Here is a 27,867-nt window from a genome sequence, read left to right as displayed (position 1 = left end):
TGTTCATTGCCCCTCTCCTCTACCAGGGTGTCTGCCTCATGACAGCTTGGATCTGATCTGTTCGGTTCACCTCTGTATCTCCAGCACCTAGGACAGTTCTCAGTAGAGAGGAAGTCCTCCGTTAATATCTTTTTTTTTTTGAGATGGAGTTTCACTCTTGTCGCCCAGGTTGGACTGCACTGGCGCGATCTCGGTTCACTGCAACCTGCGCCTCCCAGGTTCAAGCAACTCTCCTGCCTCAGCCTCCTGAGTAGCTGGGATTACAGATGCGTGTCCCCACTCCCAGCTAATTTTTGTGTATTTAGTATGGGGTTTCACCATATTGGCCAGGCTGGTCTCGAACTCCTGACCTCAGATGATCCGCCCGCCTCAGCCTCCCAAAGTGCTGGGATTACAGGCATGAGCCTCTGCGCCAGGCCAATATCAATTAAATGAGTGGCTGCTGAGTACACTGTACTGTACTTTGCTGCTTTCAGTTAACAGTAAGTGAAATCATTTAATATTGTGCATGCACACACATACGTACAGTATGCCATGTATGCACATGCTTCATTCTTTTTATGGTTGCATAGCCTCTCTTTGAATTGATATTTCATTATTTGTTTAGCCAGTCCCCCACTGATGGACATTTAAGTTGTTTCTAGTATTTTGCTATTTCAAACAATACTCACATACATGTCATTTTGCATTCAAATATTTCTTTTTTAAATAATTAAATTAATTATTTTTATTTTTATTTTGTTTGAGCCAGAGTCCCACTCTGTCGCCCAGGCCGGAGTGCAGTGGCACAATCTTGGCTCACTGAAACCTCCGCTTCCTGGGTTCGAGCAATTCTTCTGCCTCAGCCTACCGAGTAGCTGGGATTACAAGCGTGCGCCACCATGCCTGGCTAATTTTTGTATTTTTAGTAGAGACACGGTTTCACCATGTTGACCAGGCTAGTCTTGAACTTCTGATCTCAAGTGATCCACCTGCTTCAGCCTCCCAAAGTGCCGAGATTACAGGCGTGAGCCACCGCACGAGACCAAATTAATTAATTTTTGAAACAAGGTCTTGCTCTGTCACCCAGGCTGGAGTACAGTGGCACAATCAGCTTCAATCTCCAGGGCTCAAGCAATCCTCCCATCTTAGCCCCCCGAGTAGCTGGGACTATGAGCACACGTCACCACGCCTGGCTAATTATTAATTATTTGTAGAGATGGAGTCGAACTATGTTGCCCAGACTTGTCTCAAACTCCTGGGCTAGGGCGATCCTCCCACCTTGGCTTCTCAAAGTGCTGGAATTACAGGTGTGAGACACCGTGCTGGCCTTTTTTTTTTTTTTAATAGCTGAAACTTTAAGTTTTGTTTACAACAGCCATCCCAGGCCTGGCACAGTGGTGCTACAAAAAGTTTAAACATTACCTGGAAATGGTGGTGTGCACACCACCATTACTGGGGAGGCTGAGAGTTGAGCCCAGGAATTCAAGGCTGCAGTGAGTCACTCCAGAGTGAGATCCTGTCACTTTAAAAAAAAAAAAAAAAAAAAAAAAAGGTCGGGCACAGTGGCTCATGCCTGTAATCCCAGCACTTTGGGAGGCTGAGACAGGCAGATCACTTGAGGTCAGGAGCTCGAGACCAGCCTGGCCAACATGGTGAAACCCCCATCTCTACTAAAAATACAAAAATTAGCCAGGCGTGGTGGCACATGTCTGTAATCCCAGCTACTTGGGGGGCTGAGGCACGAGAATTGCTTGAACCTGGGAGGTAGAGGTTGCAGTGAGCTGAGATCACACCACTGCACTCCAGCCTGGGTGAGAGATTGAGACACCATCTCAAAAAAATAAAAATAAAAATAAAAATAAAAATATGAAGAAAGAAATAAAAAGGAAAAGCCATCCACACTGAAACTATTAAACTTTCTTATTTATTTATTTATTTATTTATTTAGTATTTTTACAGTTCTTTTAAATTTGTATCACTTATCTATTTGAGAGTCAATTGTCCTGATACACTTTGGACCAAATGAAATAGAATTGGATCAAAACTCCATTCACTGCTTAACTTCCATATTCCTTTATTAAGAATGCCATGATGGCATTTCAGGTTTCCTGGTATCAGCGTCAGCTCAGACCCATATTTAACAATCCTTTAAAATTATGGGCCAGGCGCAGTGTCTCAGCCTGTAATTCCAGCACTTTGGGAGGCCAACCAGTCAGATCACTTGAGTCCAGAAGTTTGAGACCCACTTAGGCAACATGGTGAAACCTCATCTCTACAAAAAATACAAAAAAATTAGCTGGGTGTGGTGGCATGCACCTGTAGTCCCAGCTACTTGGGAGGCTGAGGTGGGGGGATCACCTGAGCCTAGGAGGTTGATGCTGCAGTGAGCTATGATTATGCCACTGCACTGCAGCCTGGGTGACAGAGTGAGACCCTGTCTCCAAAAAAAAAAAATAATTTTTTTTTGAAAAAAAGCATCGGGCTGGTGGCTCATGCCTGTAATTTCAGAACATTATGGGAGGCTGAGGCAAGAGGATTGCTGAGCTGAGGAGTTCAAGACCAGCCTGAACAACATAGTAAGACCTTGTCTCTATTTTAAAAATTAACAATATAAATAAAATTCTGGGTAGTCTCTTCTCCCTTGTGCAGTTATTTGATTAAATGACCATGATCCCTCTAGGGGCAAGTCTAGAGAACTATTTTTTTTTTTTTTTTTTTTTTTTTGGAGATGGAGACTCTGTCATCCAGCATCCAGGCTGGAGTGCAATGGTGCAATCTCAGCTCACTGCAACCTCTGCCTCCCAGGTTCAAGCAATTCTCCTGCCTCAGCCTCCCAAGTAGCTGGGACTACAGGTGCATGCCGCCACACCCAGCTAATTTTTTGTATTTTAGTAGAGACAGGGTTTCACTGTGTTGCCCGAGCTGGTCTCGAACTCCTGAGCTCAGGTATTCCACCCGCTTCAGCCTCCCAAAGTGCTGGGATTACAGACATGAGCCACCACGCCCAGTAAGGACTATTTACATACATACATGTGATGGTGTTCCTCGAGGGGGCACAGCCTCTCCTTCAATCAATGGACTCTGTGTCTGAAAACTGACTCAGGCCTGGAAATGGATGAGGGAGTGTAATTTTCTATTGTAGTGAGATCAGTCTTTTACCCTTCAGGTCTAGTTTTTGTTTTTATTTTTATTGAGACTGAGTCTCACTTTATTGCCCAGGCTGGAGCACAGTGGCGTGATTTCAGCTCACTGCAACCTCTGCCTCTTGGGTTCAAGTGATTCTTGTGCCTCAGCCTCCCGAGTAGCTGGGACTACAGGCGTGCACCACCACACTGGGGTAATTTTTATATTTTTAGTAGAGACAGGGTTTCGTTACATTGGCCAGGCTGTCTCAAACACATGACCTCAGACGATCTGCCCGCCTCGGCCTCCCAAAGTGCTGTGATTACTGGCATGAGCCACCGTGCCCAGCCTGTGTTTGTTTTTTAATACAAATTGAACATCATGCTCAGAGGCAGTCCATCTATCTTGACCCTGGTACCATAAAGCTTGTCCAGGCATCCTAATTGCCTACTCTAGCCTGGCTGCTCCTTCTGACAATTACTTCTACCTTGCCTGGCAGGTAAGTGTGGCCACCAGGCCCCTGCCATTCCCAAATCCCATCATCTCCTTTTACTTGGGAGTCTAGTTCCATGGTAGTATCTATTCTATCAACCCCACAGGGCATCTCAAATACCTGACTTCCCTTGTTGCCTCTGGGCTGCCTGGGCACAGTCAGATGGTGGGTTCTCAGGTCCTAGACAATAAATCCATTTTAACATTGCTCTCTCCCTGAGTCTCATAACCTCTTCTTCAATACTGTCAAGGAAGTTCTGGCATCTCCACCTAATTGTTGTGTGCAAGTTTCATATTCAAGTTTTCCTGTTCAGGCTTTTCAGGGTTTTCAGGCTCATCCACCCCATGTCCCCAGCCCAGGGCCTCACTTTTTTCTTAGAGGAGCCGTGATTTGACAGGAGACCTATCAAGGCTGCACACTCAGGCTTCTTTGACAGCTCTGTCGTCATCAGATACTGAGCCCGATTTTTAGCAGTTGTCCCTGAAGCTTCAGGAAATGAGTCTCCTTAAAAACTGCCACAAAGTTCCCCATGGCTATTTTTTTTGAGACAAAGTCTTACTCTCTCATCCAGGCTAAGGTGCAGTGGGATAATCAGGGCTCACTGCAGCCTCTATATCCCAGGCTCAACTGATCCTCCACCTCAGTCCCTGAAATAGCTGGGAACCACAGGTTTTTTAATTTTAGTAGATATGAAGTCTTGCTATGTTGCCCAGGCTAGTCTTGAACACCTGGGCTCAAGCAAGCCTCCTGCATCAGCCTCCCAAAGTGCTGGGATTACAGGCATGATCAACACCATGCCTGGCTCCTCTGGGCTCTCTTAATTACTACTTCCCCTTCCACAAAGATAACTTCCTTGCTTTTCTTTTAGAATTTAACCACCCAAGCTTTTATTTCCAAACAATATAGTTTAGTCTTACCTAACTTTTTAACATTTCATAAATGAAACGATATAATCTACAGCTCTATGAATTCTTTAGTGACTATCTTCTTTACTACAACATTCTATTTATGACAGTCCTCATGTTGTGAGTTGCAGTCAGTCATTCATTTTTATGGCTGTATCATATTCCATCGTAGGACTACATGCCAATTTATTTATAAATTCTACCTTCTCTAGACATTTGAATTGTTTCCAGTTTTGAACTATTATGAAAAGTGTTGCTATAAATTTTCTTTCTTTCTTTCTTTCTTTTTTTTTTTTGAGACAGAGACTCGCTCTGTCGCCAGGCTGGAGTGCAGTGGTGCAATCTCGGCTCACTGCAACCTCTGCCTCCCAGGTTCAAGCGATTCTCCTGCCTCAGCCTCTTGAGTAGCTGGGACTACAGGCAAGCACCACCATGCCCAGCTAATTTTTGTATTTTTAGTAGAGATGGGGTTTTGCCATGTTGGCCAGGATGGTCTCCATCTCTTGACCTCGTGATCCTCCTGTCTCGGCCTCCCAAAGTGCTGGGATTACAGGTGTGAGCCACTGCACCCAGCCTCTATAAATTTTCTTGTATATATCTTTTTTTTTTTTTTTTTGAGGTAGAGTCTCGCTCTGTCTGCCCAGGCTGGAGTGCAATGGCGCAATCTCGGCTCATTGCAACCTCCACCTCCCAGGTTCAAGTAATTCTCCTGCCTCAGCCTACTGAGTAGCTGGGTTTACAGGCGTGTACCACCATGCCCGGCTAATTTTTTATATTTTTGGTAGAGACAGGGTTTTACCATGTTGGCCAGGATGGTCTCGAACTCCTGAACTCAAGTGATCCTCCTCCTTTTTTTTGAGATTTGGTCTTGCTCTGTCACCCAGACGGGAGTGTAGTGATGCAACCAGAGCTCACTACAGCCTCCATTTCACTGGCTCGGGGTCCTCCTGTCCCAGCCTCCTAAGTAGGTGGGACTACAGGGATAATCTACCAGGCCCAGCCAATTTCTTTTACTTTTAGTAGAGACTAGATTTCACTATGTTCCCCAGGCTGGTCTCAAACTTCTGAGCTCAAAGGATTCTCCCACCTTGTGTGTTGGGATTACAGGTGTGAGCCACTGCACCTGGCCTTGTCTATATCTCTTGGTGTACATATGTAAATGTTTCTATTTGTTGTATACCTGGGAGTGGAATAGCTGGCTCATAAGGTTTGCCTATGTTCGGTTTTCATAGATACCAAAACAGTTTTCTAGAAACTGATTTGAGTAAAAAATAATAAGGCTCTGGTCTCCCGCAAAAAAAAAAAAAAGTTTTCTAAAATGATTGTATCCTGTCCCCACACCCGGCCTCCCCATGGCTTGTACATATCTAAAGTTGGCTGTTAGCTATCCTGAGACTATCATTTTCTTTTTTGTAAGGTTTCAATGCTGTTAATAAAAGCTGGTCTACCCTACATTTCTTTTCTTTATTTTTTTGATGCAGAGTCTCACTCTGTTGCCCAGACTGGAGTGCCATGGTGCAATCACAGCTTACTGCAGCCTCAAACTCCTGGGCTAGAATGGTCTCGAAACCCACCTCAGCCTCCTGAGTAGCTAGAACTACAGGGATATTTCACCATACCCAGCTAATTAAAAAAAATTTTTTTGTAAAATTACCAGTTTCAATAATAGCTAACAGTGTTCAAAATGTTAATAAAGGTTTTTGTTGCATGGCTAAATAAATAAATAAATAAATTTTGTAGAGACAGGGTCTTACTATGGTGCGTGGGTTGGTCTTGAATTCCTGGCCTCAAGTGATCCTACCTCCTTGACCTCCCAAAGCACTGGGATTACAGGCATGAGTCACCACACCTGGCTGAATAAAAGCTAGCCTACTCAACATTTCTTATAATGATCATTGCTCCATACCAATCAAATGCCACAGATGCCCCGTTTACCTGCCCAATTTCACTCTCCACCTACAGCCCACCCCCAATTAACTACAGGTGAAAACCTTAATAATTTTGATGCCACTTCATGCCAAGGGTTATCATGAACCACTTACCACTAGTAACAATGCTCATATTGCTGTCATGAGGGATTGTTTCCACGTGAAATCAGTGGGGCCCTAGGCAGAACTGATCACTACAGAGAGGTGAGGACAGAATAGGTCAAAGGCCTGGGAAGAATGTGAGGCCAAGAGGCTCTGAATGGCATTAAGAGATGTTTGATCTAGGCCAGGCATGGTGGCTCATTCCTATAATCCCAGCACTTTGAGAGGCTGAGGCGGGTGGATCACCTGAGGTCAGGAGTTTGAGACCAGCCTGGCCAACATGGTGAAACCCTGTCCCTACTAAAAATACAAAAATTAGCTGGGTGTGGTGATGCACACCTGTAATCCTAGCTGCTTGGGAGGCTGAGGCAGAATTGCTTGAACCTAGCTATTGGGAGGCTGAGGCAGGAGAATTGCTTGAACCTGGGAGGTGGAGGTTGCAGTGAGCTGAGATCACACCACTGCACTCCAGCCTGGGAGACAGAGCAATACTCTGTCTCAGAAAAAAAAAAAGAAAAGAAAAGAAAAGAAATAGATGTCTGATCTAAAGGCATATCATAGATTTTCTTTCCAAACTAGGCTTACTCCATTTGCATTTATTGATGTGATGTGATGGATAGGTTTGGTCTTCATTCTGGCATCATGTTATGCTTTCTCTCTTCAGCGATTTCTTTGTTTTTCTTTCGCTCTGTGGTGTGTATGTAATTTCTTCAGGCTTTTTTTTCACTGCCTTGGTGGCAATTTGGCATGCTATTTCTTCTGGAACCACCAGACTTTGTCAGGACAAGATGTGTCAGATATGCTAAGATGCGATCTGATGCATACAGTCTAAGACTCCACACACAAATGCACTTTCTGTTTGTTTTACTGCTAGACATTTGTGTCCTACACAGGAATCCTGATAAATTTGATTTTGCCCAATGCCCATCAAAAGACAGGGAGAAAAATGGTTGGTATGTATATAATTACATGCACAGCTTTAGGGAAGACATTCCTGAGAGAACTTTGATTTTGACTACAGTTAAGGAGAATCTTCTGCTTATAATTTCATCTGTCTGATAACTGGAAGAATTTTCTTTTCTTTTTTTCTTTTTCTTTTTTTTTTTTTTGAGACAGAGACTCGCTCTGTGCCCCAGGCTGGAATGCAGGGTGCGATCTCAGCTTACTGCAACCTCTGTCTCCCCAGGTTCAAGCGATTCTCATGCCTCAGCCTCCCGAGTAGCTGGGATTACAGGCGTGCACCATGACATCTGGCTAATTTTTGTATTTTTAGTAAAGACAGGGTTTCACCATGTTGGGCAGGCTGGTCTTGAACTCCCAACCTCAAGTGATCCACCCACCTCGACCTCCTAAAAGTGCTGGGATTACAGGCATGAGCCACTGCGCCCGGCCCAGAGAATTTTCTACTACACACCAGCTTCTGGCACATTATGATTCACACTTTGTTCCTTCTCCAGCACCCACAAAGTCTCAGTGCCAGGCACTGTAGGGCACATTTCTACTGTGATGTGACCTCCGGCCCTGCTCCTTCATGTCACCCACTTTGTGCTCTGTGCCAGATGAGTTGGCACAGACGGAGGTAGGATATTTCTACACCAGGATGGCTGGCTATAATTTAATTATAGGTGGAGAAGAGTACAGACCACATAAATGTATTCCACTAAACCCAAACTAAATGTATTCCATGTCAGTTTCCCCTCATTCATATTTTACACCACCATCACTTGACATGAGGCAAAAGAGAATTCTGAGCAAAAAAGTAGTCTCTGCTTGAAGCAAAATTGCCTTATCTATGAAAATTTTACAAAAGCAGATGCCCATGTGAACACATTATGAGAACCTTCCAACACTGGCCTCAATAGGGGCTCATGGAACTGAGAGGCCCAAAGTTTTGGTGTCTATAGCTGTAAATTTGCTTCTGCTAACAATTAAAAAAAAAAAGAGGGCTGGGCACCCTGGCTCACGCCTGTAATCCCAGCACTTTGGGAGGCTGAGGCAGGCGGATCACCTGAGGTCAGGAGATCGAGACCATCCTGGCCAACGTGGTGAAACCTCGTCTCTACTAAAAATACAAAAATTAGCGGGGCATGGTGGCACATGCCTGTGATCCCAGCTACTCGAGAGGCTGAGGCACAAGAATCGCTTGAACCCACGAGGCGGAGGTTGCAGTGAGCCGAGATTGCGCCATTGCATTCCAGCCTGGTGACAGAGCAAGACTTCATCTCAAAAACAAACAAACAAACAAACAAAATTAGCTGCGCGTGGTGGTGCACGCTTGCAATCCCAGCTACTTGGGAGGCTGAGGTGGGAGAATTGCAGAGGTTGCAGTGAACCAAGATTGCACCACTGCACTCTAGCCTGGGTGACAGAGTGAGACTCTGCCTCAAGAAAACAAACAACAACAAAAAACTGGACATTTTGGAAAGTTTGATGATGAGGAGGAACACAAAGCAAGGGGAATTAGTGTAGGAATCAAATGTTGAATGGTGTTAATCAAAGATAACTTGATACTGTCTCCATGGTACCTTGTGGTTTATAATGTAATATAGAGACATTATTAAACTGCAAAATACATGTAAGAAAGTCCAACAAAATTCTGGGGTTTTTTCCCGTGATGATTGATGCTTTTTAGGAAATAAATGTCAAAACCTTTCCAAAAATTTTCCTTTTGTTCTTTTGGGTTCCTCTGTCTTGCTGGTGCCTGGCCTGCAGATTGTGCCGATGGGGTGAAGTTGCAGAGCCTAATAAGCAGATGACTCTTCCTGAGAGGATTTAGAGCAGCCCTGTCCAATACAACTTTCTGCAACGAAGAAATGTTCTGTGTCTTGTAGTCGCTAAACACACGTTGCTGTTGAGCACTTAAAAATGTGGCTAGTGAAAGTGAGGAATTGAGTTTTACATTTAATTTAGGTTTAATCAGTTAGAATCTAAATTTAAGTAGCCACATGTGGCTAGTGGCTACCATGGATGGCTGTGCAGTTGGAGCCACAGTGAGGGGGAACATGACACAGAAAAGGGAAAGAGGAGGAGGACATGCCAGCCAGGTGGCTGTGAGCAGCTGGAGGGTTTTGAGCAGAGAAGGCCAAAGGACAGTTGTACCCAGAGGGGCTTTCCAGTAGGGCTTTTCTATGTTTTTCCTTCTCAGACATACACCAGGCAGCCAGGTAGGCCAGCTAGGAGTGGGGCTGACTCATCCATTAGGCCTATCATACTTTTAGCGGTCCGCAAAATGTTTTTATTCTTTTGAAATTTAAATTTAATTTCATTAATTTTTTTTAATAGACAGGGTTTCGCTATGTTGCCTAGGCTGGACTCAAACTCCTGGGCTCAAGTGATCCTCCTGCTTCAGCCTCCTGAGTAGCTGGGACTACAGGTGCTCTTTCTTCCTAAAAATATGTTTAGTAATGGATGATTGGATGCAGAAAAAATATATATATGTTTAGGTTGAAGAAAATACTTTAGACTGGGAGCAGTGGCTCAGGCCTGTAATCCTAGCACTTTGGGAGGCAGAGGCAGGTGGTGACATGAAGTCAGGAGTTTGAGACCAGCCTGGCCAACATGGTGAAACCCCATCTCTACTAAAAATACAAAAATTAGTCGGGTGTGGTGGTGAGTGCCTGTAATCCCAGCTACTCAGGAGGCTGAGGCAGGAGAATCACTAGAACCTGGGAGGCAGAGGTTACAGTGAGCCAAGATTCACCACTGCACTCCAGCCTGGGCAACATAGGAAGACTCTGTCTCAAAAAAAAAAAAAAAAAGAAAAGAAATAAAATATATAAAATTCATATATTCATCTTTATGCCAGCCCAGTGGTAAGATAATAATTTTTAAAAATAATTTTAATGGAGAAAGGGTCCCTTGAAAACAAAAGTGCCTAGGACCCAAGAAAGTCATTGTGTGTGTGTGTGTGTGTGTGTGTGTGTGTGTGTGTGTGTGTGTGTAGCAGGGAAGGGAGAGGGTGCTTGCTTCTTCCAACATTGACAGCTCATGCTGGACTCCTAGGCATCTGCCTGGCCACCACCCCCTTTAAATGCCGCCCCCTCTCCCGGGGTACACCTGGCCTCCCTGAATGGGCCCACCTGCCCCGAGGCCTGGCACGAAGAAGCCAAACAAAAGAACAAAGATTCCTCAACAATCCCAGGGTCAGAAGAATCTTCTGTACCAGGCTTGGAAAATGCACCTGTGGACTATGACATACTTGGGCAAAGGGCATTGTGGGGCCAGGGAGGAGTTCAGGAGCTGTGCGGGAAGAAGGAGGGAGGGCAATGCTATGTTGTAGAAAGGGTGAGCTCATTAAACTTTACAATCCCCCTGATACTGACCCCATTTTACAGAGGAAGAAGCATGGGCTCAGAGAGGTTGAGGAGCTTGCCCAAGCTCACAGCTGGGATTCAAACTTAGGCGTCTTTGATCTGACACCCATGCCCCAGCTCCCTCGTCACAGATCCCTGGGATACCTGACTCAGCCACTGTAGGGCCGCGGGCGGGGCATAATGGACAGCTTCTACCCAATCCTCCCCAGTGGCTGTTCTCCATTCCTGCTTCCCAGAAACCCATCCTTCCCGGGCTGATCCTACAAAGGATCTTCTATAATAGGATCTTGGGGCCTCAATTTCCCTTTTGTGCGTGTGCTGGGGCAGGGATCTTCCTCTAGGAATGAGGAAGAGAGAGAAACAAGAGAAAAGCATGGCCTTTCTGCCCCACTGTGCTAAGCCCCCAGCCAGGGTCCTCCCGGAAGCCCAACCCCTGCCGCGCGCGGCCTGGCGTGCAGGAATGGAGCTCGGTCCCTTTAAATCCCGCCGAGGAACGCCTGAGGGCCGGGCCGCGCCATTCCCGGATCCGCCGGCTGGGAATCGCGGGTCCCTGCGCGTCCTGCAGCCCTTCCCGCGCCGCGCCCCCAGCCCAGTGCGCCGGCTCTGTGCGGGGGTGCCCGGGCGGTCGGGAGAATGAGCCGCATCTACCACGACGGCGCGCTCCGGAACAAGGCGGTGCAGAGCGTCCGGCTGCCAGGGGCCTGGGACCCCGCCGCCCACCAGGGGTAGGCCTGGGCGCACGGCCTCGGGTCGGCCTCCCCTGCCCCGGCTCGAACCCCGCAACAGGATCGGGGTGGGGGGTGGGATGCGGGTGGGGGAAAACTGGGGTTGCCAAAGCCGCCTCTCCGCCTTCAGTCCGCCCCTCCAGTCCGCCGCTCCCGGCGCCCCTGCCGCCGCGCCCGCCCAGCGACCCCATGACACAGATCGGCTTAAAGCTCCCCGCCTGTCCGCCTGCCCTCGAGAGAGGGTCCCGACCCCCAGACAGGTCTCCGAAGGCTGTGCTTCGCCTCACGCCGACCTCCGGCCCCACCCCACCCGCGTAACTATGAACTCCAGCTACTTGCCGCGCTGCTTTTGCAAAGACTCATGCCCTGCCCCAGAAGGGACAGTGGCCGTGCTGTGGCGGAAACAGCGGGCGGGCTGGTCCAGAGCAGGGCCTGCCTGGGTGAGGAGGATTTGGAGGGCCAGGCCCTGTCGTCACAGGGTTATGAGGCCGAACGGACCATTCCATTTACAACTGCACTGAAGAATTGTGCTAAGTGAAATAAGCCAGACACAGAAAGACAAATACTGTGTGATCTCGTATATGGAACCTATAAAAGCGTTGAACCATAGAAACAGCAGAACAGACCAGGTGCTGTGGTTCACGCCTGTAATCCCAGCACTTTGGGAGGCCGAGGCGGGTGGATCACTTGAGGTTAGGAGTTTGAGACCAGCCTAATGGTGAAACCCTGTCTCTACTAAAAATACAAAAATTAGTCGGGCGTGGTGGCAGGTACCTGTAATCCCAGCTATTTGGGAGGCTGAGGCATGAGAATCGCTTGAACCCGGGAGGTGGAGGTTGCAGTGAGCCGAGATTGTGCCACTGCACTCCAGCCTGGGCGATGGAGCAAGACTGTGTCAAAAGAAAAGAAACAGTAGAACAGGGAACAGTGATTGCCAGGGGATAGTGGATGGGGATGGGGTAATGATCAAAGGTACAAACTTTCAGTTATAGAATAAATAATTTCTGGGGACCTAATGTACAGCATGGGGTCTGGTGGGTGTGTTCATTAATCTGTGGTAATCATTACATAGTGTGTACTTAAATCATCACGTTGTGCACCTTGAATATATACAGTCTTTTGTCAGTTAAATATTTAGAAAAATAATTGCGGGGGGTGGGGAAGAATTGGATAGAGACCAGCTAGGTAAAGTTTTCACTTCCCACTCTCATCCCTATTCCACTGTCATCTTCAGCTGTCCCCACGCTTCTCCATTTCTGTGGATGCAAAAAAGGAAGCCTCCACGTTCTGCTTTTATGAAAACCAGAGTCGAGAAGCCAGGGTTCCACTTCCCTTCAGTGAAGGACCGTGTGATCTTGGACTAGTCTCAGACTTCTAAGTTTTGGTTTCTTCACCTCTCAGTAATAACCATTTCCTTGGGTTAATGACCACCTGGATATGAATGAGGAAAGGAATATGAGAGTGTTTAAAAACAGGTGGAAAGGGAAAATAGTTTATTGCAGCTTAGATACCTACGCTCACATTTGGCCCAATAAAAAAGTAAAATCTTTTGTATTTAGTAATCACTTAATAGCTTACAAAACACCTTCACACACATGATCTTGTGTCAACATCAGAGGAGGAGAGTGAGGCAGCTGTTTTCCTCCCCATTTTGTAGATAAGACTGAGGCTCTGGTTCCAGTAACTCCCAGTGGCCTTGTAGGAGGGGGCCATAGCTTGATCTTAGGGCAGGCTGACAAGGTTCCTCCTGGCATCTGGGCAATGCGCCAGCCTTTGGGACCCTTTGGAGATCCCTATGTAGGAAGCACGGGGAAAGGAGCTGCTCAGTACCCAGCCTGCTCAGGGCTGGGTAAATAGGAGACACGGGTGAGATTTGCTGAGGACTGACAAAACTGGCTATCCTTTCTTTCCCTTTCATCTCCAGGGGAAATGGTGTCCTGCTGGAGGGAGAACTGATCGATGTATCTCGGCACAGCATCTTGGACGCTCATGGCAGGAAGGTGAGGATGCTTCCTCGGTGCTAGCTAGAGGGCACTGACTTCGCGGTCATCATCCACTGTGGCATCTCCTTGTGCTGGGTCCTTCCAGTGCCATGAGTTGGGATTCTTGATGGGCTTAGAAAGCAAGTGGGAAGTAGGTCAGGAGATTTATAGCCAAATGGGACTACCAGCTGGAAGAATAGTTTAAGGCTGTGTTGAGCAGCAGACAGGTGGGAGGGCCTGTGTTCTTGCCAGAAGAGCCTGGGTCATGGCTGAGAAGGCAGAACAGGCCCTAAACCCCAGTCTTGCCTGAATGTAAACTCTGACAGTGTCTGGGGCTTCAGTTCCCATGTTGATGTCCTGGCTGCCTTTGCCCTCTCAGCCTCCTGGGGTCATGTCCTTTATCACCACCCCATCTCAGGTATCTGTGGGTACACCTGGCATTTACCATCCAGTACTAGCCTGTGTCTTTTTTCTGAGCGCTAGTTCTGACTTTCCACTCCCCCTTCAAATAGCCCCACCTAGATGTGCTGACCACCTTATCTCCTTGGTCTCTATAACTGAGCTTGGTCTCTAAAAATGCCCCCTCCAGTAGGGCCAGAGGCCTGGTGCTACATGGAGCCTGCATGTCCCCCCTGTACCCCACGAGAACAGCTCAGCACTATTTTCATGTCAGGTGGTATTTTGCTGCACCCTCCCCTCCTTAGCACACAGTCGGCAGGTGGGAACGCCCATCAGAGCCCCTAGCCAGCCTGCCCAGGAGAGCCCAGCAGTGTCTCTATGCTGGTGTGGGGCTTGCTTGCCTCATCTGCCCTCAGGCAGGGCCTTCTCCTAGCCCCTCTTAAAACTTGCCTCCTCTGAGTTCCATTCCTGGTAATGGTGCAGTTGCCCTCCCAGCCACCAGGCTGGAAACCCTCACTGTCTCCTCTCCAGGTAAGCAATGCCAGGCCCTGCTGGGCTCCTCCCTTGCCCATTCCTCCCCCTCCCTTGCCTTCCCTTCCTCTTTCCATGGCTGCTTACCTGAGATGGGCCCTCAGCCTGTCCTGATAAAACCTTGCACCTGTCCCCCTGCCTTCTGGCTGTCCCCAGAACTCATCCCTGCCCTGCTGCCAACAGGACAAATGTCTTTCCAGAAATACATCTCTGAGGGTCTCACTGCTGCTCAGAAACCTTTCAGGATTCCTTGTCCATCAAATAAAATCCAAACTCCGAGTGCCAACTCAAGGCCTGTCCTGAACCAAGCCCACTTGCTTTCCCAGCCTGGGCTCCCAGAAGGCCTCCAGGTGCCCTGCGTGGCGCAAACATGCACAAGGGCCTCTTGGCTTTTATTTCCTATACTGTCCCAGGCTTTTAATATTCTTCCTACAGCTTCTTAATCCCACAGTTGGCAGACCTCCCTACCCTCCAAGACTTCATCTTTCTTGATTCTACCAGGATGTGACCTCCTATTCTTCAGGCCCTGGGAGCATTTCACCCACCTGCCTTGAACAACTGGCAAACAGCATTTATAGCACAGTTCACGCTTGGCACTATGCTTGCCCCTCTGTTATCTCATTGAACCCTCATAATATTCTTAAACACAGACATCACGTTATCCCCATGTGATGGGGAAACTGAGTGGTTTGTCCCAGGCTGTTGGAAGGGGCAGAGTGGCTGCCCTCACCCAGGGCTCCTTTTCAGTGCCCTTTCCATTGTACCTTGGCAGCGCCCATTCCTGCTTCATGGTATTTGGGGTCCTCGGGCTTGGGTTATGGTTTGGTTTTGTTTTGTTTTGTTTTGTTTTTGTTTTTTTGAGATGGAGTCTCATTCTGTCTCCCCGGCTGGAGTACAGTGGCAGGATCTCGGCTTACAGCAACCTCCGCCTCCTGGGCTCAAGCGATTCTCCTGCCTTAGCCTCCTGAGTAGCTGGGATTACAGGCACACGCCACCATACCTGGCTAATTTTTTATATTTTTGATGGAGACAGGGTTTCACCATGCTGGCCAGGCTGGTCTCGAACTCCTGACCTCGTGATCCACTCACCACTGCCTCCCAAAGTGCTGGGATTACAGGCGTGGGCCACTGTGCCCAGCCCAAGTTATGGTTTTCTATATATACTTTTTGTCTTTGGCTGTGTGGAAGCCCTGGGCTTGCCCTGTTAGGAACTTCTAGCAGGGCTCATTATATGTGGCAGGTGCTCTTGTGAACCCATGAATGCATAAATATTTGGGGGCAGAGGGAGCATCTGCCTAGCTTGAACATCTTTTGGAGCTGAGGTGGGCTTCTAGGGTAGATGTGAGGTTGGTGGGGCTGCAGCCAGAGCCCAGAGTGTGTGTGTTGTGGGATGAAGCCGCCCCCTCACTCTCTGTCTGCCTGGCCCCAGGAGCGCTACTATGTGCTGTATATCCGGCCCAGTCACATCCATCGCCGTAAATTCGACGCCAAGGGAAATGAAATCGAGCCCAACTTCAGCGCCACCAGGAAGGTGAACACGGGCTTCCTCATGTCGTCCTACAGTAGGTATCCTCTGCCCTCCCTCTCTCCCTCAGGGCCTTACTGCAGTGTGGCGGCCTTTCTCTTCTGAGCCTCTTAGCCCCTGGAAAGTGTCTTTTCAGCCCGCTTGACGTTGAAGCCCTGTATGTGGCCTGAGGCTTCCACATCCACCCGTGGCCTTGCCTCCCATTTACTCAGAGGATCCCCGTTCCCTCCCCTCCATTCCAGGGGCCAGGCTGGCCTTCCCACCTCCTGCCATTTCCTGTATCTGGCAGAATCACCCACAAACCTGGCTTTGGGCTCTAACTGCCTTTGTGCAGAGCCCAGGCCAGGCCCTAGGCGGTCTCTGTTTTACTGCCCAAATCCTCTTTTGGTTCTGGGGTCTTAGTCCATGCGTGCTATATAACAAAATACCTTAGGCTGGGTGATTTATTAACAATAGAAATGTGTTTGTTTATTTTATTTTTAATTTTTAAAATTTTTGTTTCTTTGTGCATTTTTAGTGGCTGGGTTTTGCTATGTAGCCCAGGCTGGAGTGTAGCGGCTATTCTCAGGTGCAATCATAGCACACTATAGTCTTCAAGTGATCCTCCCTCCTCAGCCTCCAGAATAGCTGGGACTGTAGGTGTGTGCCACTGCACCTACTTAAGAACAGAAATGTCTGGCTTACAGTTCTGGAGGTGGGGAAGTCCAAGGTCAGGGTGCCAGCAGATTCGGTGTCCGGTGAGGGCTTGCTTTGCGCTTCAGAGACGGCACCTTCCTGCTGAGTCCTCACATGGCAGAAGGCAAGGCGGCTCTCTCTTCAATCTCTTCTGTAAAGCACTCATCCCACTCGTATGCCATGACTCACCTCCTAAAGGTCCCACCTCTTAATACTATCACATTGGTGATTAAGTTTCAACATATGATTTTTTTTCTTTTTTAAAAAAACTTTAGGGTGAGTGTGGTGGCTCTTGCCTATAATCCCAGCACTTTGGGAGGCCGAGGTGGGTGGATCACTTGAGGTCAGGAGTTCGAGACTGGCCTGGCGAACATGGTGAAACCCCATCTCTACTAAAAATACAAAAATTAGCTGGGCATGGTGGCGTGCACCTGTAATACCAGCTATTTGGGAGGCTGAGGCAGGAGAATCACTTGAACCCAGGAGGTGGAGGTGCAGTGAGCCGAGATTGCACCACTGCACTCCAGCCTAGGCAACAGAGTGAGACTCTGTTTCAAAAATAATAATAATAATAATAATAATAATAATACTTTTTGATGGCCACTTTACTTCTAGGCATTATGTCCACACTCCATCAGTGGAGGAAAGGGAGCTGAGTTTGACTTTTTTTTTTTCCTTTTCTTTTTCTGTCTGAGACAAAGTCTGGCTCTGTCCCCCAGGCTGGAGTGCAGTGGCTCAATCTTGGCTCACTGCAACCTCCGCCTCCCAGGCTCAAGCGATTCTCCTGCCTCAGCCTCCTGTCAACGTACAAATTTTGGGGGATACATTCCAACCATAGCAGGCCCTCCATGATCTTCTTCTTCTTCCTAATTTTGTCTCTGGTAGAGCCTCTTTGCTGTCTGCCCCTGGGTGAGAAGGTTTTGAGGTTGAGTGGGACTCTATCACTTTATTCATTCATACCTTCAGTTACTCATTGACTCTCTGAACATTAGGGACCATCTATATCATGTGCCAGCCCTTGTGCCACACGCTGAGGGGTCCAGGGATGAACAAGACCCAGTCGTATACTTGAAATGTTCTCAGTCCAGTAGAGGAGATGGACAGGCCCGGGCCTGGATCCCGTGAAGGGTGCTGAGCCCAGGCAGGCATGGCTGGGGACGCCCTGGAGCAGGGAATAACAGGACTGAATCCTGAAAGATAAGCAGAGGTCAGCCAGGTGCCAGGGATTTGCAGGGTGTTTCAGAGAGGCAGAGGGTGCCCAATGCCTGGAAGTTGAAGAGTTCCTGACCCAGGTATGAGAAGCCATGCAGGGTAGGCAGCAGGAGGGGCGGGCACTGAGGAGCTCAACTCTAACCCAGGGTGCAGGGCAGCCCTGTAGTGAGGTTTTAAGTAGGCAGGTGATGTGATCAGGTCTGTGTTTGAAAATCTCCAGGGAGGCAAATACCCTGGAGCCCAGCGATGCCTGTGAAAAAGCTGTTAGGGTCACCTAGGACAGAGATAAGAAGGCCAGGGTTAAGGACCTGTCAGTGGGGGTGCAGAGACTGGAGGAGCTCAAGCTAGAGGAGGCACAGTGGCCTCAGTGTTGGCTTGGCTATTGGAGAGGAAGAGGAAGGAGTCGTGATGATGCCAGGGGTTGGGCATGGGTGCCAGACTTGGGGAAATGGAGGGGCGAGAGGTTTGTGGGGAGGAGGTCTGTTTGGAACACACTGAGTTTGAGTTGCCAGGAGCACTGCTGGGTAGAGGTCTACTGAGGCCTTGGAGGGCAGTTCTAGAACTTGGGGAGAGAACTGGGCTGCAGCACATCGAGAGTATTGAAGCTACGGAAGTGGACCAAGTTACCCAGGAGGAGAAAAGAAGTGGGCCCAGGAGGTTGTCTTGGGAAATAGCAACAATAGGAGATGGATGGAGAAGGAAGAGCAGGAGATGGAGCCACTGAAAGGTCCGAGGGATGGGGAAGGTATCATGTCTCTAAAGCCCCGCGAAGCCAAGGGGAACAGGCGTGAGGAGCTAGCAGTGGGGTCAGGCACTGCCCATGGGTTAGTTAGGTCTGAGATATGGAGCATCCAAGAAGTTTGCAGGTTAAGAGCTCACCGGTGACTCTGGTGGGGGTACATGGGGTCTGGAGCAGTAGGTGTCAAAGCCAGAACGCAGGAAGGCCTTGAGGAAAGGTCAAGGAGTAGGGAGAGAGAGACAGGTCCTCAGGAGGGGGGAAGGGGTCTGTCTGCAGCCCAGATGGAGGAGCTGGCTTGAGGCAGGAGGAGAGGCCTCCTATCCTTTGAGACAGAAGGAAAGAGGAGATGTTTTGTGTGGTCAGAAGTGAGTTGATGGCTGGGCGTGGTGGCTCACGCCTGTAATCCCAGCACTTTGGGAGGCTGAGATGGGTGGATTACCTGAGGTCAGGAGTTTGAGACTAGCCTGGCCAACATGGTGAAACCCCGTTTCTAATAAAAATACAAAAATTAGCCGGGTGTAGTGGCACACACCTGTAATCCCATCTACTCGGGAGGCTAAGGCAGGAGAATTGCTCAAACTCAGGAGGTAGAGGTTGCAATGAGCTGAGATTGCACCACTGCACTCCAGCCTGGGTGACAAAGCGAGACTCCATCTCAAAAAAAAAAAAAAGGGTTGACAGGTGAGTGGTCAGGGAAGTGAGAGGTCTCACTTGATGGCCTCTGTTACCTTGCAAAGAAAGTGAGATGCTCTGTCTAGAGGGTGTCAGGGCAGAGGGCTGAGGAGGATGGAGCAGTCCTGTGGGAGCAGCCACCTGTGCAGTCCCAGAAGGCACCCCTGGCAGAGGTTGGCTGAGGTTGTACACCATGAATGGAATGTGCTCCATGAAATGTGTTCATGGGTTGGCTGGGATGTTCTCCAGTGAAGTGCGGCCACCTGGGCTTGGCGTGGCGCAGGCAGCCTGTGGGACAAGCTCCGGGGTTGCTGTGCTGGGGTGTGGCCTTGTGAACACCCAGCCCTGGGAGGCTGGGCCCACTTCACAGTCCGGGAGTGCCCCTTCCCTAATCCAGCACCTGGATTTAGGACTTCTCCCTTAGCCCATGAACTCTGCCAGGGCCAGGAGAGAGGAGGGGGACTACCACAGTTTACTCCTGGTTCCAGTAGACCTCACCCCAGCCAGGTAGACCCTGAGAGCCTGGAGAGAACCCTGCCTGGCCACCGGGGTCTCAAGATGGAATGTGTTGGGGTGCTTTGAATCCTGCCTCCTCTACTACTGTGTGACCTTGAGCTAATTACTGAACTTCTCTAAGCCTTAGTTTTCTCATCTGTAAGATGGGAATAGTGAAAACATATGAATGCTTACCTAGGGGTCCATGTGCCAGGCGCTGTGCTACATGCTTTATTTCCTTTATACGTCATTTCAGTCCTGTCAGGTATGTTCTGATTTTATCCTATTTTTCGGGTACAGAGAGGTGATGTAACTTGCCTAAGTTATTGTGGAGCCCAGATCTGCACCAGGCTGCCTGTCCCCAGCTCATGCCTGTCCGCCTCTGCTGTGGAGTTCCTTGATGAGGACTCGCAGAATGGGCACTGAGTCCCAGCCTCCGGGTGACTGAGCTTGGAAACACTCAGCCCTCACCTGGCTCCTGAGGGGCCCTTCTGAAGTGCTTGCTGCCACAGTGATAATGACCCTCCTGCGCTCTGTGCCTGCAGAGGTGGAAGCCAAGGGGGACACTGACAGGCTCACGCCCGAGGCACTGAAGGGGCTGGTCAACAAGCCAGAGCTGCTGGCGCTGACAGAGAGCCTCACCCCCGACCACACAGTGGCGTTCTGGATGCCCGAGTCAGAGATGGAGGCGATGGAACTCGAGCTGGGGGCCGGGGTACGGCTGAAGACTCGGGGCGATGGTCCCTTCCTGGGTGAGCAGTGCAACCCTCACTGTGGCCCACTGTTCCTGTGTGGCCCATGGGGGCTCTTGGCCTCCCTTCTGCCTAGAGCTCATGGGAGCAGGCAAGGGCTGGCCTCCATGGGGACACGACCAAGCCCTTGAGATTTACTCCTAAATCCCTGCACAAGTGCCCTAGGGCCATTAGGCTCGACAGCCTGGATCCCCGGGTGCCACCCAATCCCATGGTTCCTGTGAGCGACTCTCCCACCATACCTTGGGGGTCCCACCCAGGGGCTCATTGACCACATCTACGCCTGGAGAAAACAGTGGTTTAACCCAGGCCTAGGGGACCCCACCATAATGGGCCCAGCCCTCACTATGTTTCCGCCACAAGGACAGAGGACATTCAATTTCATCTCTTCTTTCAGATTCATTGGCCAAACTTGAGGCTGGAACAGTGACCAAGTGTAATTTCACTGGTGATGGAAAGACAGGGGCATCCTGGACAGACAACATCATGGCCCAAAAGTGTTCGGAGGGGGCTGCAGCGGAGATCCGAGAGCAGGGGGATGGGGCAGAGGACGAGGAGTGGGTAGGTACCTGGTGTTGGTGCGGTTGTATCTCCTGGCAGGAGCATGGTACATACTGGTTGAGGTTGTGGGTAGGATGAGAAGACGACAGGATGAATCTTACCCCCCAGCTTTAGTGGAATTCTGTGAAACACCTGGGAATGTGTTAGCATCAGGAAAATTCCTCTAAGGTATGAAGAATGACAACCTGGGACCTTTCTTGTAGGTGGCTCTGAACCTAACTATTCCCCAAAGATTCCCAAGTGGTAGGAAGGAGGGGGTGCAGAGGGATATTAATCATGGTCATTAAGTCTCAAAACATTTCTACTTCAAGTGAATACATTAACCATGCTGAGGCAGTTGAACAACTGAATGCGTAGTTTTTCCTCCTTTGGTTTGGGCTCCTTGCCTGAAGTGTCTGGAGAATGGCTGACCTGGTCCTTACTGGTTTTTCTTTTGATGAGAGTCAGTCCCCACGTTGATCCTCAGCCTATTCACAGTTGCTTTTCTTTTCATTTCTTTTCTCTTTTTTTGGGAGATGGAGTCTCATTCTGTTGCCCAGGCTGGAGTGCAGGGGCACGATCATGGCTCACTGCAGCCTCGAACTCCTGGGCTCAAATGATCCTCCCACCTCAGCCTCCCAAGTAGCTGGGACTATAGGCATGCATCACCACGCCTGGCTAATTTTTTTATTTTTTGTAGAGACGAGGTTTTGCCATGTTGCCCAGGTTCACAGTTGTTTTTCTGAAGTATATTTTACCCAAAGACTTGAATTGATGTCAAAAGGCCCCAAAATGAACATTTATTATTTTATTTTATTTTTTTGAGACGGAGTTTCACTCTTATTGCCCAGGCTGGAGTGCAATGGCGCCATCTCAGGTCACTGCAACCTTTGCCTCCCGGGTTCAAGCAATTCTCCTGCCTCAGCCTCCCAAAGTGCTGGGATTACAGGCATGTGCCACCATGCCTGGCTAATTTTGTATTTTTAGTAGAGACGAGGTTTCTCCATGTTGGGCTGGCTGGTCTCGAATTCCCGACCTCGGGTGATCCACCTGCCTCAGGCTCCCAAAGTGCTGGGATTATGGGCTTGAGCCACCACACCTGGCCTCAAAATGAACATCTAAAGCAACGAAGTCACAGAAAAATGCACTATTTATCTAGGTAATGGAGATGATGTCTTTGCCAGAGAAAGCAGGCGCACGCAGATGAGAGTGTCTGGATTCCTTTTTGTCTTCATAAAGCAAATCTTGGACTGAAAAACAGTCCAAGAGCTGTTGGGGCTGCCGGGCCAGCTCTAATGAGGCGCCCAGGCAAGCACTCATGGGCCCCACAGGTACCACGCAATTGAACCCTTGTTTGTCTGATAACTTGCAGTGACGTTTATGACATGTGCTGTCTCCACATCTCTTTACCCCTTGGATTTCTCTAGGATGACTGAGGGACGTGGCTGCCTCTGGGGGCACCAGCACCTTCTGTAGCATTGTGGAACATTTCTTCCATGAACTTCTACTCTGGAGCTGGAGAGAACAGTCTGCCGAGTCTTACCTGGTTCTTCCCCATAGCCACCTTGGAATACTCTTTGAACAAGCTCTGCTAAAACCAAACCCATGACCACTGTGTTGGTGGTGGGGCCTCATGCTGTGGCTCAGGGAGGGCCCCTCCCTGCATGTGAGTCTAGCCTTCCTAGACATTACATGATGACCCTTTAAAAAAAAATTAGAGATGGAGGTCTCACTATGTTGCCCAGGCTGATCTCAAACTCCTGGACTCAAGCAATCCACCCACCTCCACCTCCCAAGGTGTTGGGATTACAGGCATGAGCCACCACACCCAGCCTCATGTTGACCCTGGCCCTGGATAGCAGCTTTGTTTGTAGAGGCAGGTGGTGGGAGAGACCCTAGGACAGCCTGAGAGTAACTGGACCTGGTATTGGTGCGGAGTGGGGAATATCCCTTGTCTAAATGCAGAGCAGCTGAGAGAAGTTAGCGGGGCTCTTCCTCCGTTCTCATTGTTTCCTGCTTTCCTTCCCCACCCACCCCTTCCTCAGCACTCTGTGTTGTAGCCTGTACTATCCTGCTTCAAGCCTCCGTGTCCCTTGTACCTTCCCCCCACCTTGAGTTGCCAGTTCTTTACTCCCTCACATGTTCCCATGCCACCTCGGGGGTTTCTGTTATCTGACATCCCTGGCTGCTTTCCTGGTAGATGCCATTCCCAGAGAGGCCAACAGCGTTCCCAGGCGTGGCTGGCTGGTCCGCATCTCTCAGACTCACTCTGCCAGGCTGCAGTTTTGAGAATACCTTTTTTGTTGTTGTTTTGTACCTGGAGAACTTTTTATGAATGAGTAAATCTTCAGAAAGGAATTCCTCCACCCTTACTGGGTTATTGTCAGGTGTAAACGGCCTTTCAGCTGAGCAATGTTCCTATGAGAAGGAAGCCATTTCTCTTGGCTCATGAACACTGCCTTTTGGGTAGTATACCCACACCCAGATCTGTGAAGAGACCTGGAATTGAAGTCTCCATGTCGTCAGGACTTGGTGGCATGTGGATCTTGCTTGACTTGGGAAAAGAGAGGGTGGTGGTGAACTAATAATTATGGAGTCCCCCTAATGTGTCGAACACAATGCTAGATGATTTCCATGATAATAATTACTCATACTTGTGCTAAGCACTTGCGATATCGTACTTGTCACAACAGTCCATGAGGTACTGATTATTATCCCCATTTTCTCATGAGACTAAAGCTCAGAGCTCTAGGATAGTATACAGTGGCAAGAGGAATTTACACCCAAGCACTCAGATTTCAAAGCCCACATTCTTAACTACCGGACTATTCATATTACAGAGCAGGAAAAGGGTCTCAGACAGGTTAAGCAACCTGCCCAGAGTCACACAGCTAATGAGTAGCAGAATCAGGATTCAAACCCAGAGCTGTCAAAAGCAAACCTTATGTTCCTTTCACTGTCCCCTGCTTCCTTGCCCTTCAGAAAGGTCTTGGAAACAGGGGCCAGAGGATGTGGTAGCCACTTCACTGGTGTTCTGTGTCTGAATGGGACTTTCTCACAGGCAGGCCATGCTGGGACCTCAGTCATGGGGGTGGCCAGGGAGGTGGTTGAGCAGAAGGATAGCTGGGGACACTGACTGGGGGTAGAGTCACCCAGTGTCTTTAGACATCCTGCTGTCTAAAGCACTGTGTCCAAAGGGTATGGCAAACTTATATGGACAGGTCACCATTCCAAACAAGGAGGCCCAGTGTGTCAATAGGAGAGGTCCTAAAGCAACAAAAAGGGCGGGGTGTCTGGGATGGGCTTCAGGAAGGGAAAGACCATTGTGTCTGGAGCTCAGAGAATGGGGGCTGGCGTTTGAGATGAGGCTGGAGATTGGGCATGGCATCCTCACGCATGTTAAGGAATTGGGGACTTTATCCTTAACATCCTGGAAGCCAGTGATCCCATGGAGAGTGAGAAGATCTGATCTGTATTTCAAAGGTCACTTGACTGCCGAGCAGCTGGAGGCGAGTTGCTCCTTTAGGAGACTGCTGCAGTTGCCTGGGTGAGAGGCTAGAGGGGTCTGGTCTATAGCAGTGGCAGGGGGGATGGAAAGAAGAGAATGGTTTGAGGGGCATTCAGGGGGCAAAATCAACAGGACCTGGGGGGAGACGAAGGGATCAAGAATGATGCCCAGATTCTGGGTGAGTGGCAGTGCTGTGGTGCACAAGTAGTGATGTTATGTTTCTGGGTGACCTGCTGTTTAGCAGGAGCCCAGCCTGTGGCTAAGAAGTATAGAGAACTGAAACTAGCTCCCTAGGGATGGGAAAACCAAGTGGGCTGAGGATAAGAACAGGGCCCCAGGGCTGGGTGCAGTCGCTCACGCCTGTAATCTTAGCACTTTGGGAGGCCGAGGTGGGCGGATCACTTGAGGTCAGGAGTTCGAAACCAGCCTGATCAACACAGTGAAACCCCGTCTCTACCAAAAAATACAAAAATTACCCGGACATGGTGGCACATGCCTGTAGTTCCAGCGCCTTGGGAGGCTGAGGCATGAGAATTTCTTGAACCCGGGAGGTGGAGGTTGCAGTGAGCTGAGATTGCCACTGCACTCCAGCCTGGGCAACACAGTGAGACCCTGTCTCAAAAAAAAAAAAAAAAAAAAGAATAGGGTCCCAGGCTCAGCAGGTAGGGACACTGAGGTAAAATCCTATTCCCTAGGACTAGGGACTAGGAAGGGAGAAAATAGGAAGCTGCTGTGGCATAGGCATCTGCATGGGCAGATGGTGAGGCCAAAGCCCCTGATTTTGCCATACCTCCTGCCCTGGTCAGGACTGGTTCAGGCATTAGGGCAGGCCCAGCCAGGGCAGAAGCCTTCCTAGATACACCTGTGGGGAGTTGAGGAACTACAGCAGGGCTGAAACCCTGCTTTCAGGGGCCCCCATGTGGCTGGTAGGGGCAGCTTTTGGAAGCTAGACTGGATCCTATTACTCCCCAGATGAAAAGTTCAAATTCCTTAATACAACTCAGAGCTCATCACAATGTCACAACCCTCCTTTCTCGGCTCGCTTCCTACTTAAGAGCTCTGGGGCGATTCTTTCAGACCAGCCCGAGGGATCTTCCACAGGTTTGTTAATAGGGCTAGAAACAAAAAGTGGTGGTGTTTCTATGATCTAATTTGTTGGAACAAATGTAATGTTAAACTCAAACATTTCTGTAGGATTTCTTGGAGCTTTAACTATACTAACATTTACTGTAACTCTTCAGGACAGGGTATGATTATGTATTTCCCACATTTCTTTGGTCATAGAACCCGTTTTTGTGAGGAGCATTTCATGGGACAGCTGTTGTGAGAAACAGTTTGGGAAGGGCTGTGTTGGTCCCATGGAGGGGCTGGCTGTTCCCAGAGCAGGCCACTCCCCCACTTGCATTGCTTTGCCTGGACTCTTTTCTTGGAGGGAGGTCCCTTTCCTCTACCCATCTGAATTTCTTTTCTTCCACCAGTGTCCAGCTTGCCTTTCACCATGGGCCTAATGATGGAAATTACAGTTATTTTGTATCTTCAAACAGAACCAAGCAAATCCTCTGAGCTTCATTCATATGGGAAATTTTTTTTCTTTCTTTTTTTTTTTTTTTTGAGATGGAATTTCACTCTTGTTGCCCAGGCTGGAGTGCAATGGCTCAATCTCGGCTCACTGCAACCTCCACCTCCCAGGTTCAAGAGATTCTCCTGCCTCAGCAGGAGGATTACTGTAATCCCAAGTAGCTGGGATTACAGGCCTGCGCCACCACGACTAGCTAATTTTGTATTTTTAGTAGAGATGGGATTTCACCATGTTGGCTAGGCTGGTCTCTAACTCCTGACCTCAGGTGATCCACCCTCCTCAGCCTCCCAAAGTGCTGGGAATACAGGCATGAGCCACAGTGCCGGACATTATGGGAAAATTTTTTGAGGGACTAAACTAATCTCCACAAATAGCAATGCATTTAGGAAATATATTTAAAGGGGAAAAAAAGACTCATAGTTTCACACAGTTATGTTCATAATTTTTAGTGTTTGGGTTTTTTAGCATGTAATTTGTGTACATAGTTTTGGTTTTTGTAAATTTGCATAGGGGTTTTCTGGTACAAACTGGAAAACCTGCTAGACAAATTCTGAAACATCTGTAATGCTTGTAGGTAGTTGTTGTAACACTATGCCCACACATAATCACTTTCCATATTGCTGCATAGTCTTTGTAACCATTTTTCTTCTTCTTTTTTTTGAGATGGAGTTTTGCTCTTGTTGCCCAGGCTGGAGTGCAATGGCGCGATCTTGGCCCACTGCAACCTCTGCCTCCCGGGTTCAAGCTATTCTGCTACCTTAGCCTCCCGAGTAGCTGGGATTACAGGCACACGCCACCACGCCCGGCTAGTTTTTGTATTTTTAGTAGAGACGGGGTTTCACCATGTCAGCCAGGCTTTTCTTGAACTTCTGATCTCAAGTGATCCTCCCGCCTCAGCCTCCCAAATTGCTGGGATTACAGGCGTGAGCCACCACGCCCACCTGTAACCATTATTTTTAAGATTGCTACCATTGGATAGTTCTGTCATGGTCCAACTTTTGGATATTTAAAATTGATCCCTGTGTGGCTAACAGAATTAATGTTTCCAAAAATGTTGAAAATTATATAGTTCTCTTAATTCTCCACCTCTAACTATATTTTTGGGTTATTTCTTTAGGAACAGATGCCCAGGAGTCATATTACTGAGAATCTAGAAATCTTTTGCAAAGTTCTTGTTATATTGCCAAATTGCTTCCCAAAAGGGTTGTTCTAAACCATAATTTCACCAGCAATGTAGGGGAGAACCATTTTTATGCTGCCCTTGTGAGAACTGGGTATGAAAACATTTTTAAAATGATTTTTGATGAGGTGAAAATAATATTTGAATATATTTTAATTTGCCTTTCCCCCACTTATAGTGAGCTTAAACATTTTTTCCTTTTCCTAGCTGTATTTCTCCTTTTGTTATTCATTCTTTTGTCCATTTATCTACTGGGGAGATGGGGAGTGTTATCTTTTTAGTTTATCAGTTATTTGCATTTTAAATATAACCATTTGCCATATTTTAACAATGATTTTTCCATTAAATAATTCTTTTTATAAAAAACTTTATATATCTGTTGATGTTTTGTGATTTTTATTGCTTCTAAGCTAATACAGATTTTTGGATCTTATTCAATTTCGTTTTCTTCTGTTTAGGTTATTATCTGGTTTTATACCTAACTACTTATTTTCAAATTGCTAACCA

The 27,867-nt window shown here is 48.4% G+C and overlaps 1 protein-coding gene and 1 non-coding gene across 2 annotated transcripts; one reads left to right on the top strand and one right to left on the bottom strand.

Annotated features, from left to right (window-relative positions):
• Positions 1-11,291: 11,291 nt before the first annotated feature.
• On the top strand, positions 11,292-27,731 carry ARPIN (actin related protein 2/3 complex inhibitor). Its single transcript, XM_008973894.4, has 6 exons — positions 11,292-11,571; positions 13,496-13,571; positions 15,913-16,045; positions 20,347-20,553; positions 20,951-21,114; positions 22,521-27,731. The coding sequence occupies exons 1-6, from the start codon at positions 11,480-11,482 to the stop codon at positions 22,527-22,529; spliced, it is 681 nt and encodes a 226-aa protein (XP_008972142.2). The 5' UTR covers positions 11,292-11,479; the 3' UTR covers positions 22,530-27,731.
• On the bottom strand, positions 26,689-26,750 carry LOC112438765 (U7 small nuclear RNA). The gene has a single exon (XR_003027124.1). It is a non-coding gene; the product is annotated as a U7 small nuclear RNA (small nuclear RNA).
• Positions 27,732-27,867: the final 136 nt, after the last annotated feature.

The sequence above is a fragment of the Pan paniscus genome, chromosome 16, assembly GCF_029289425.2.
Source record: "Pan paniscus chromosome 16, NHGRI_mPanPan1-v2.0_pri, whole genome shotgun sequence".
Taxonomy (NCBI): domain Eukaryota; kingdom Metazoa; phylum Chordata; class Mammalia; order Primates; family Hominidae; genus Pan; species Pan paniscus.
The sequence above is the reverse complement of the archived record's forward strand: the minus strand, read 5'-3'. Positions and strand labels throughout refer to the sequence as shown.

Excerpts from the sequence above, each read along its gene's own strand:
- ARPIN (XM_008973894.4), top strand. The coding sequence starts at position 11,480 with ATGAGCCGCATCTACCACGACGGCGCGCTCCGGAACAAGGCGGTGCAG. Across the intron at positions 11,572-13,495 it reads GACCCCGCCGCCCACCAGGG|GGGAAATGGTGTCCTGCTGG; the intron begins GTAGGCCTGGGC and ends TTTCATCTCCAG. Across the intron at positions 13,572-15,912 it reads TGGACGCTCATGGCAGGAAG|GAGCGCTACTATGTGCTGTA; the intron begins GTGAGGATGCTT and ends GCCTGGCCCCAG.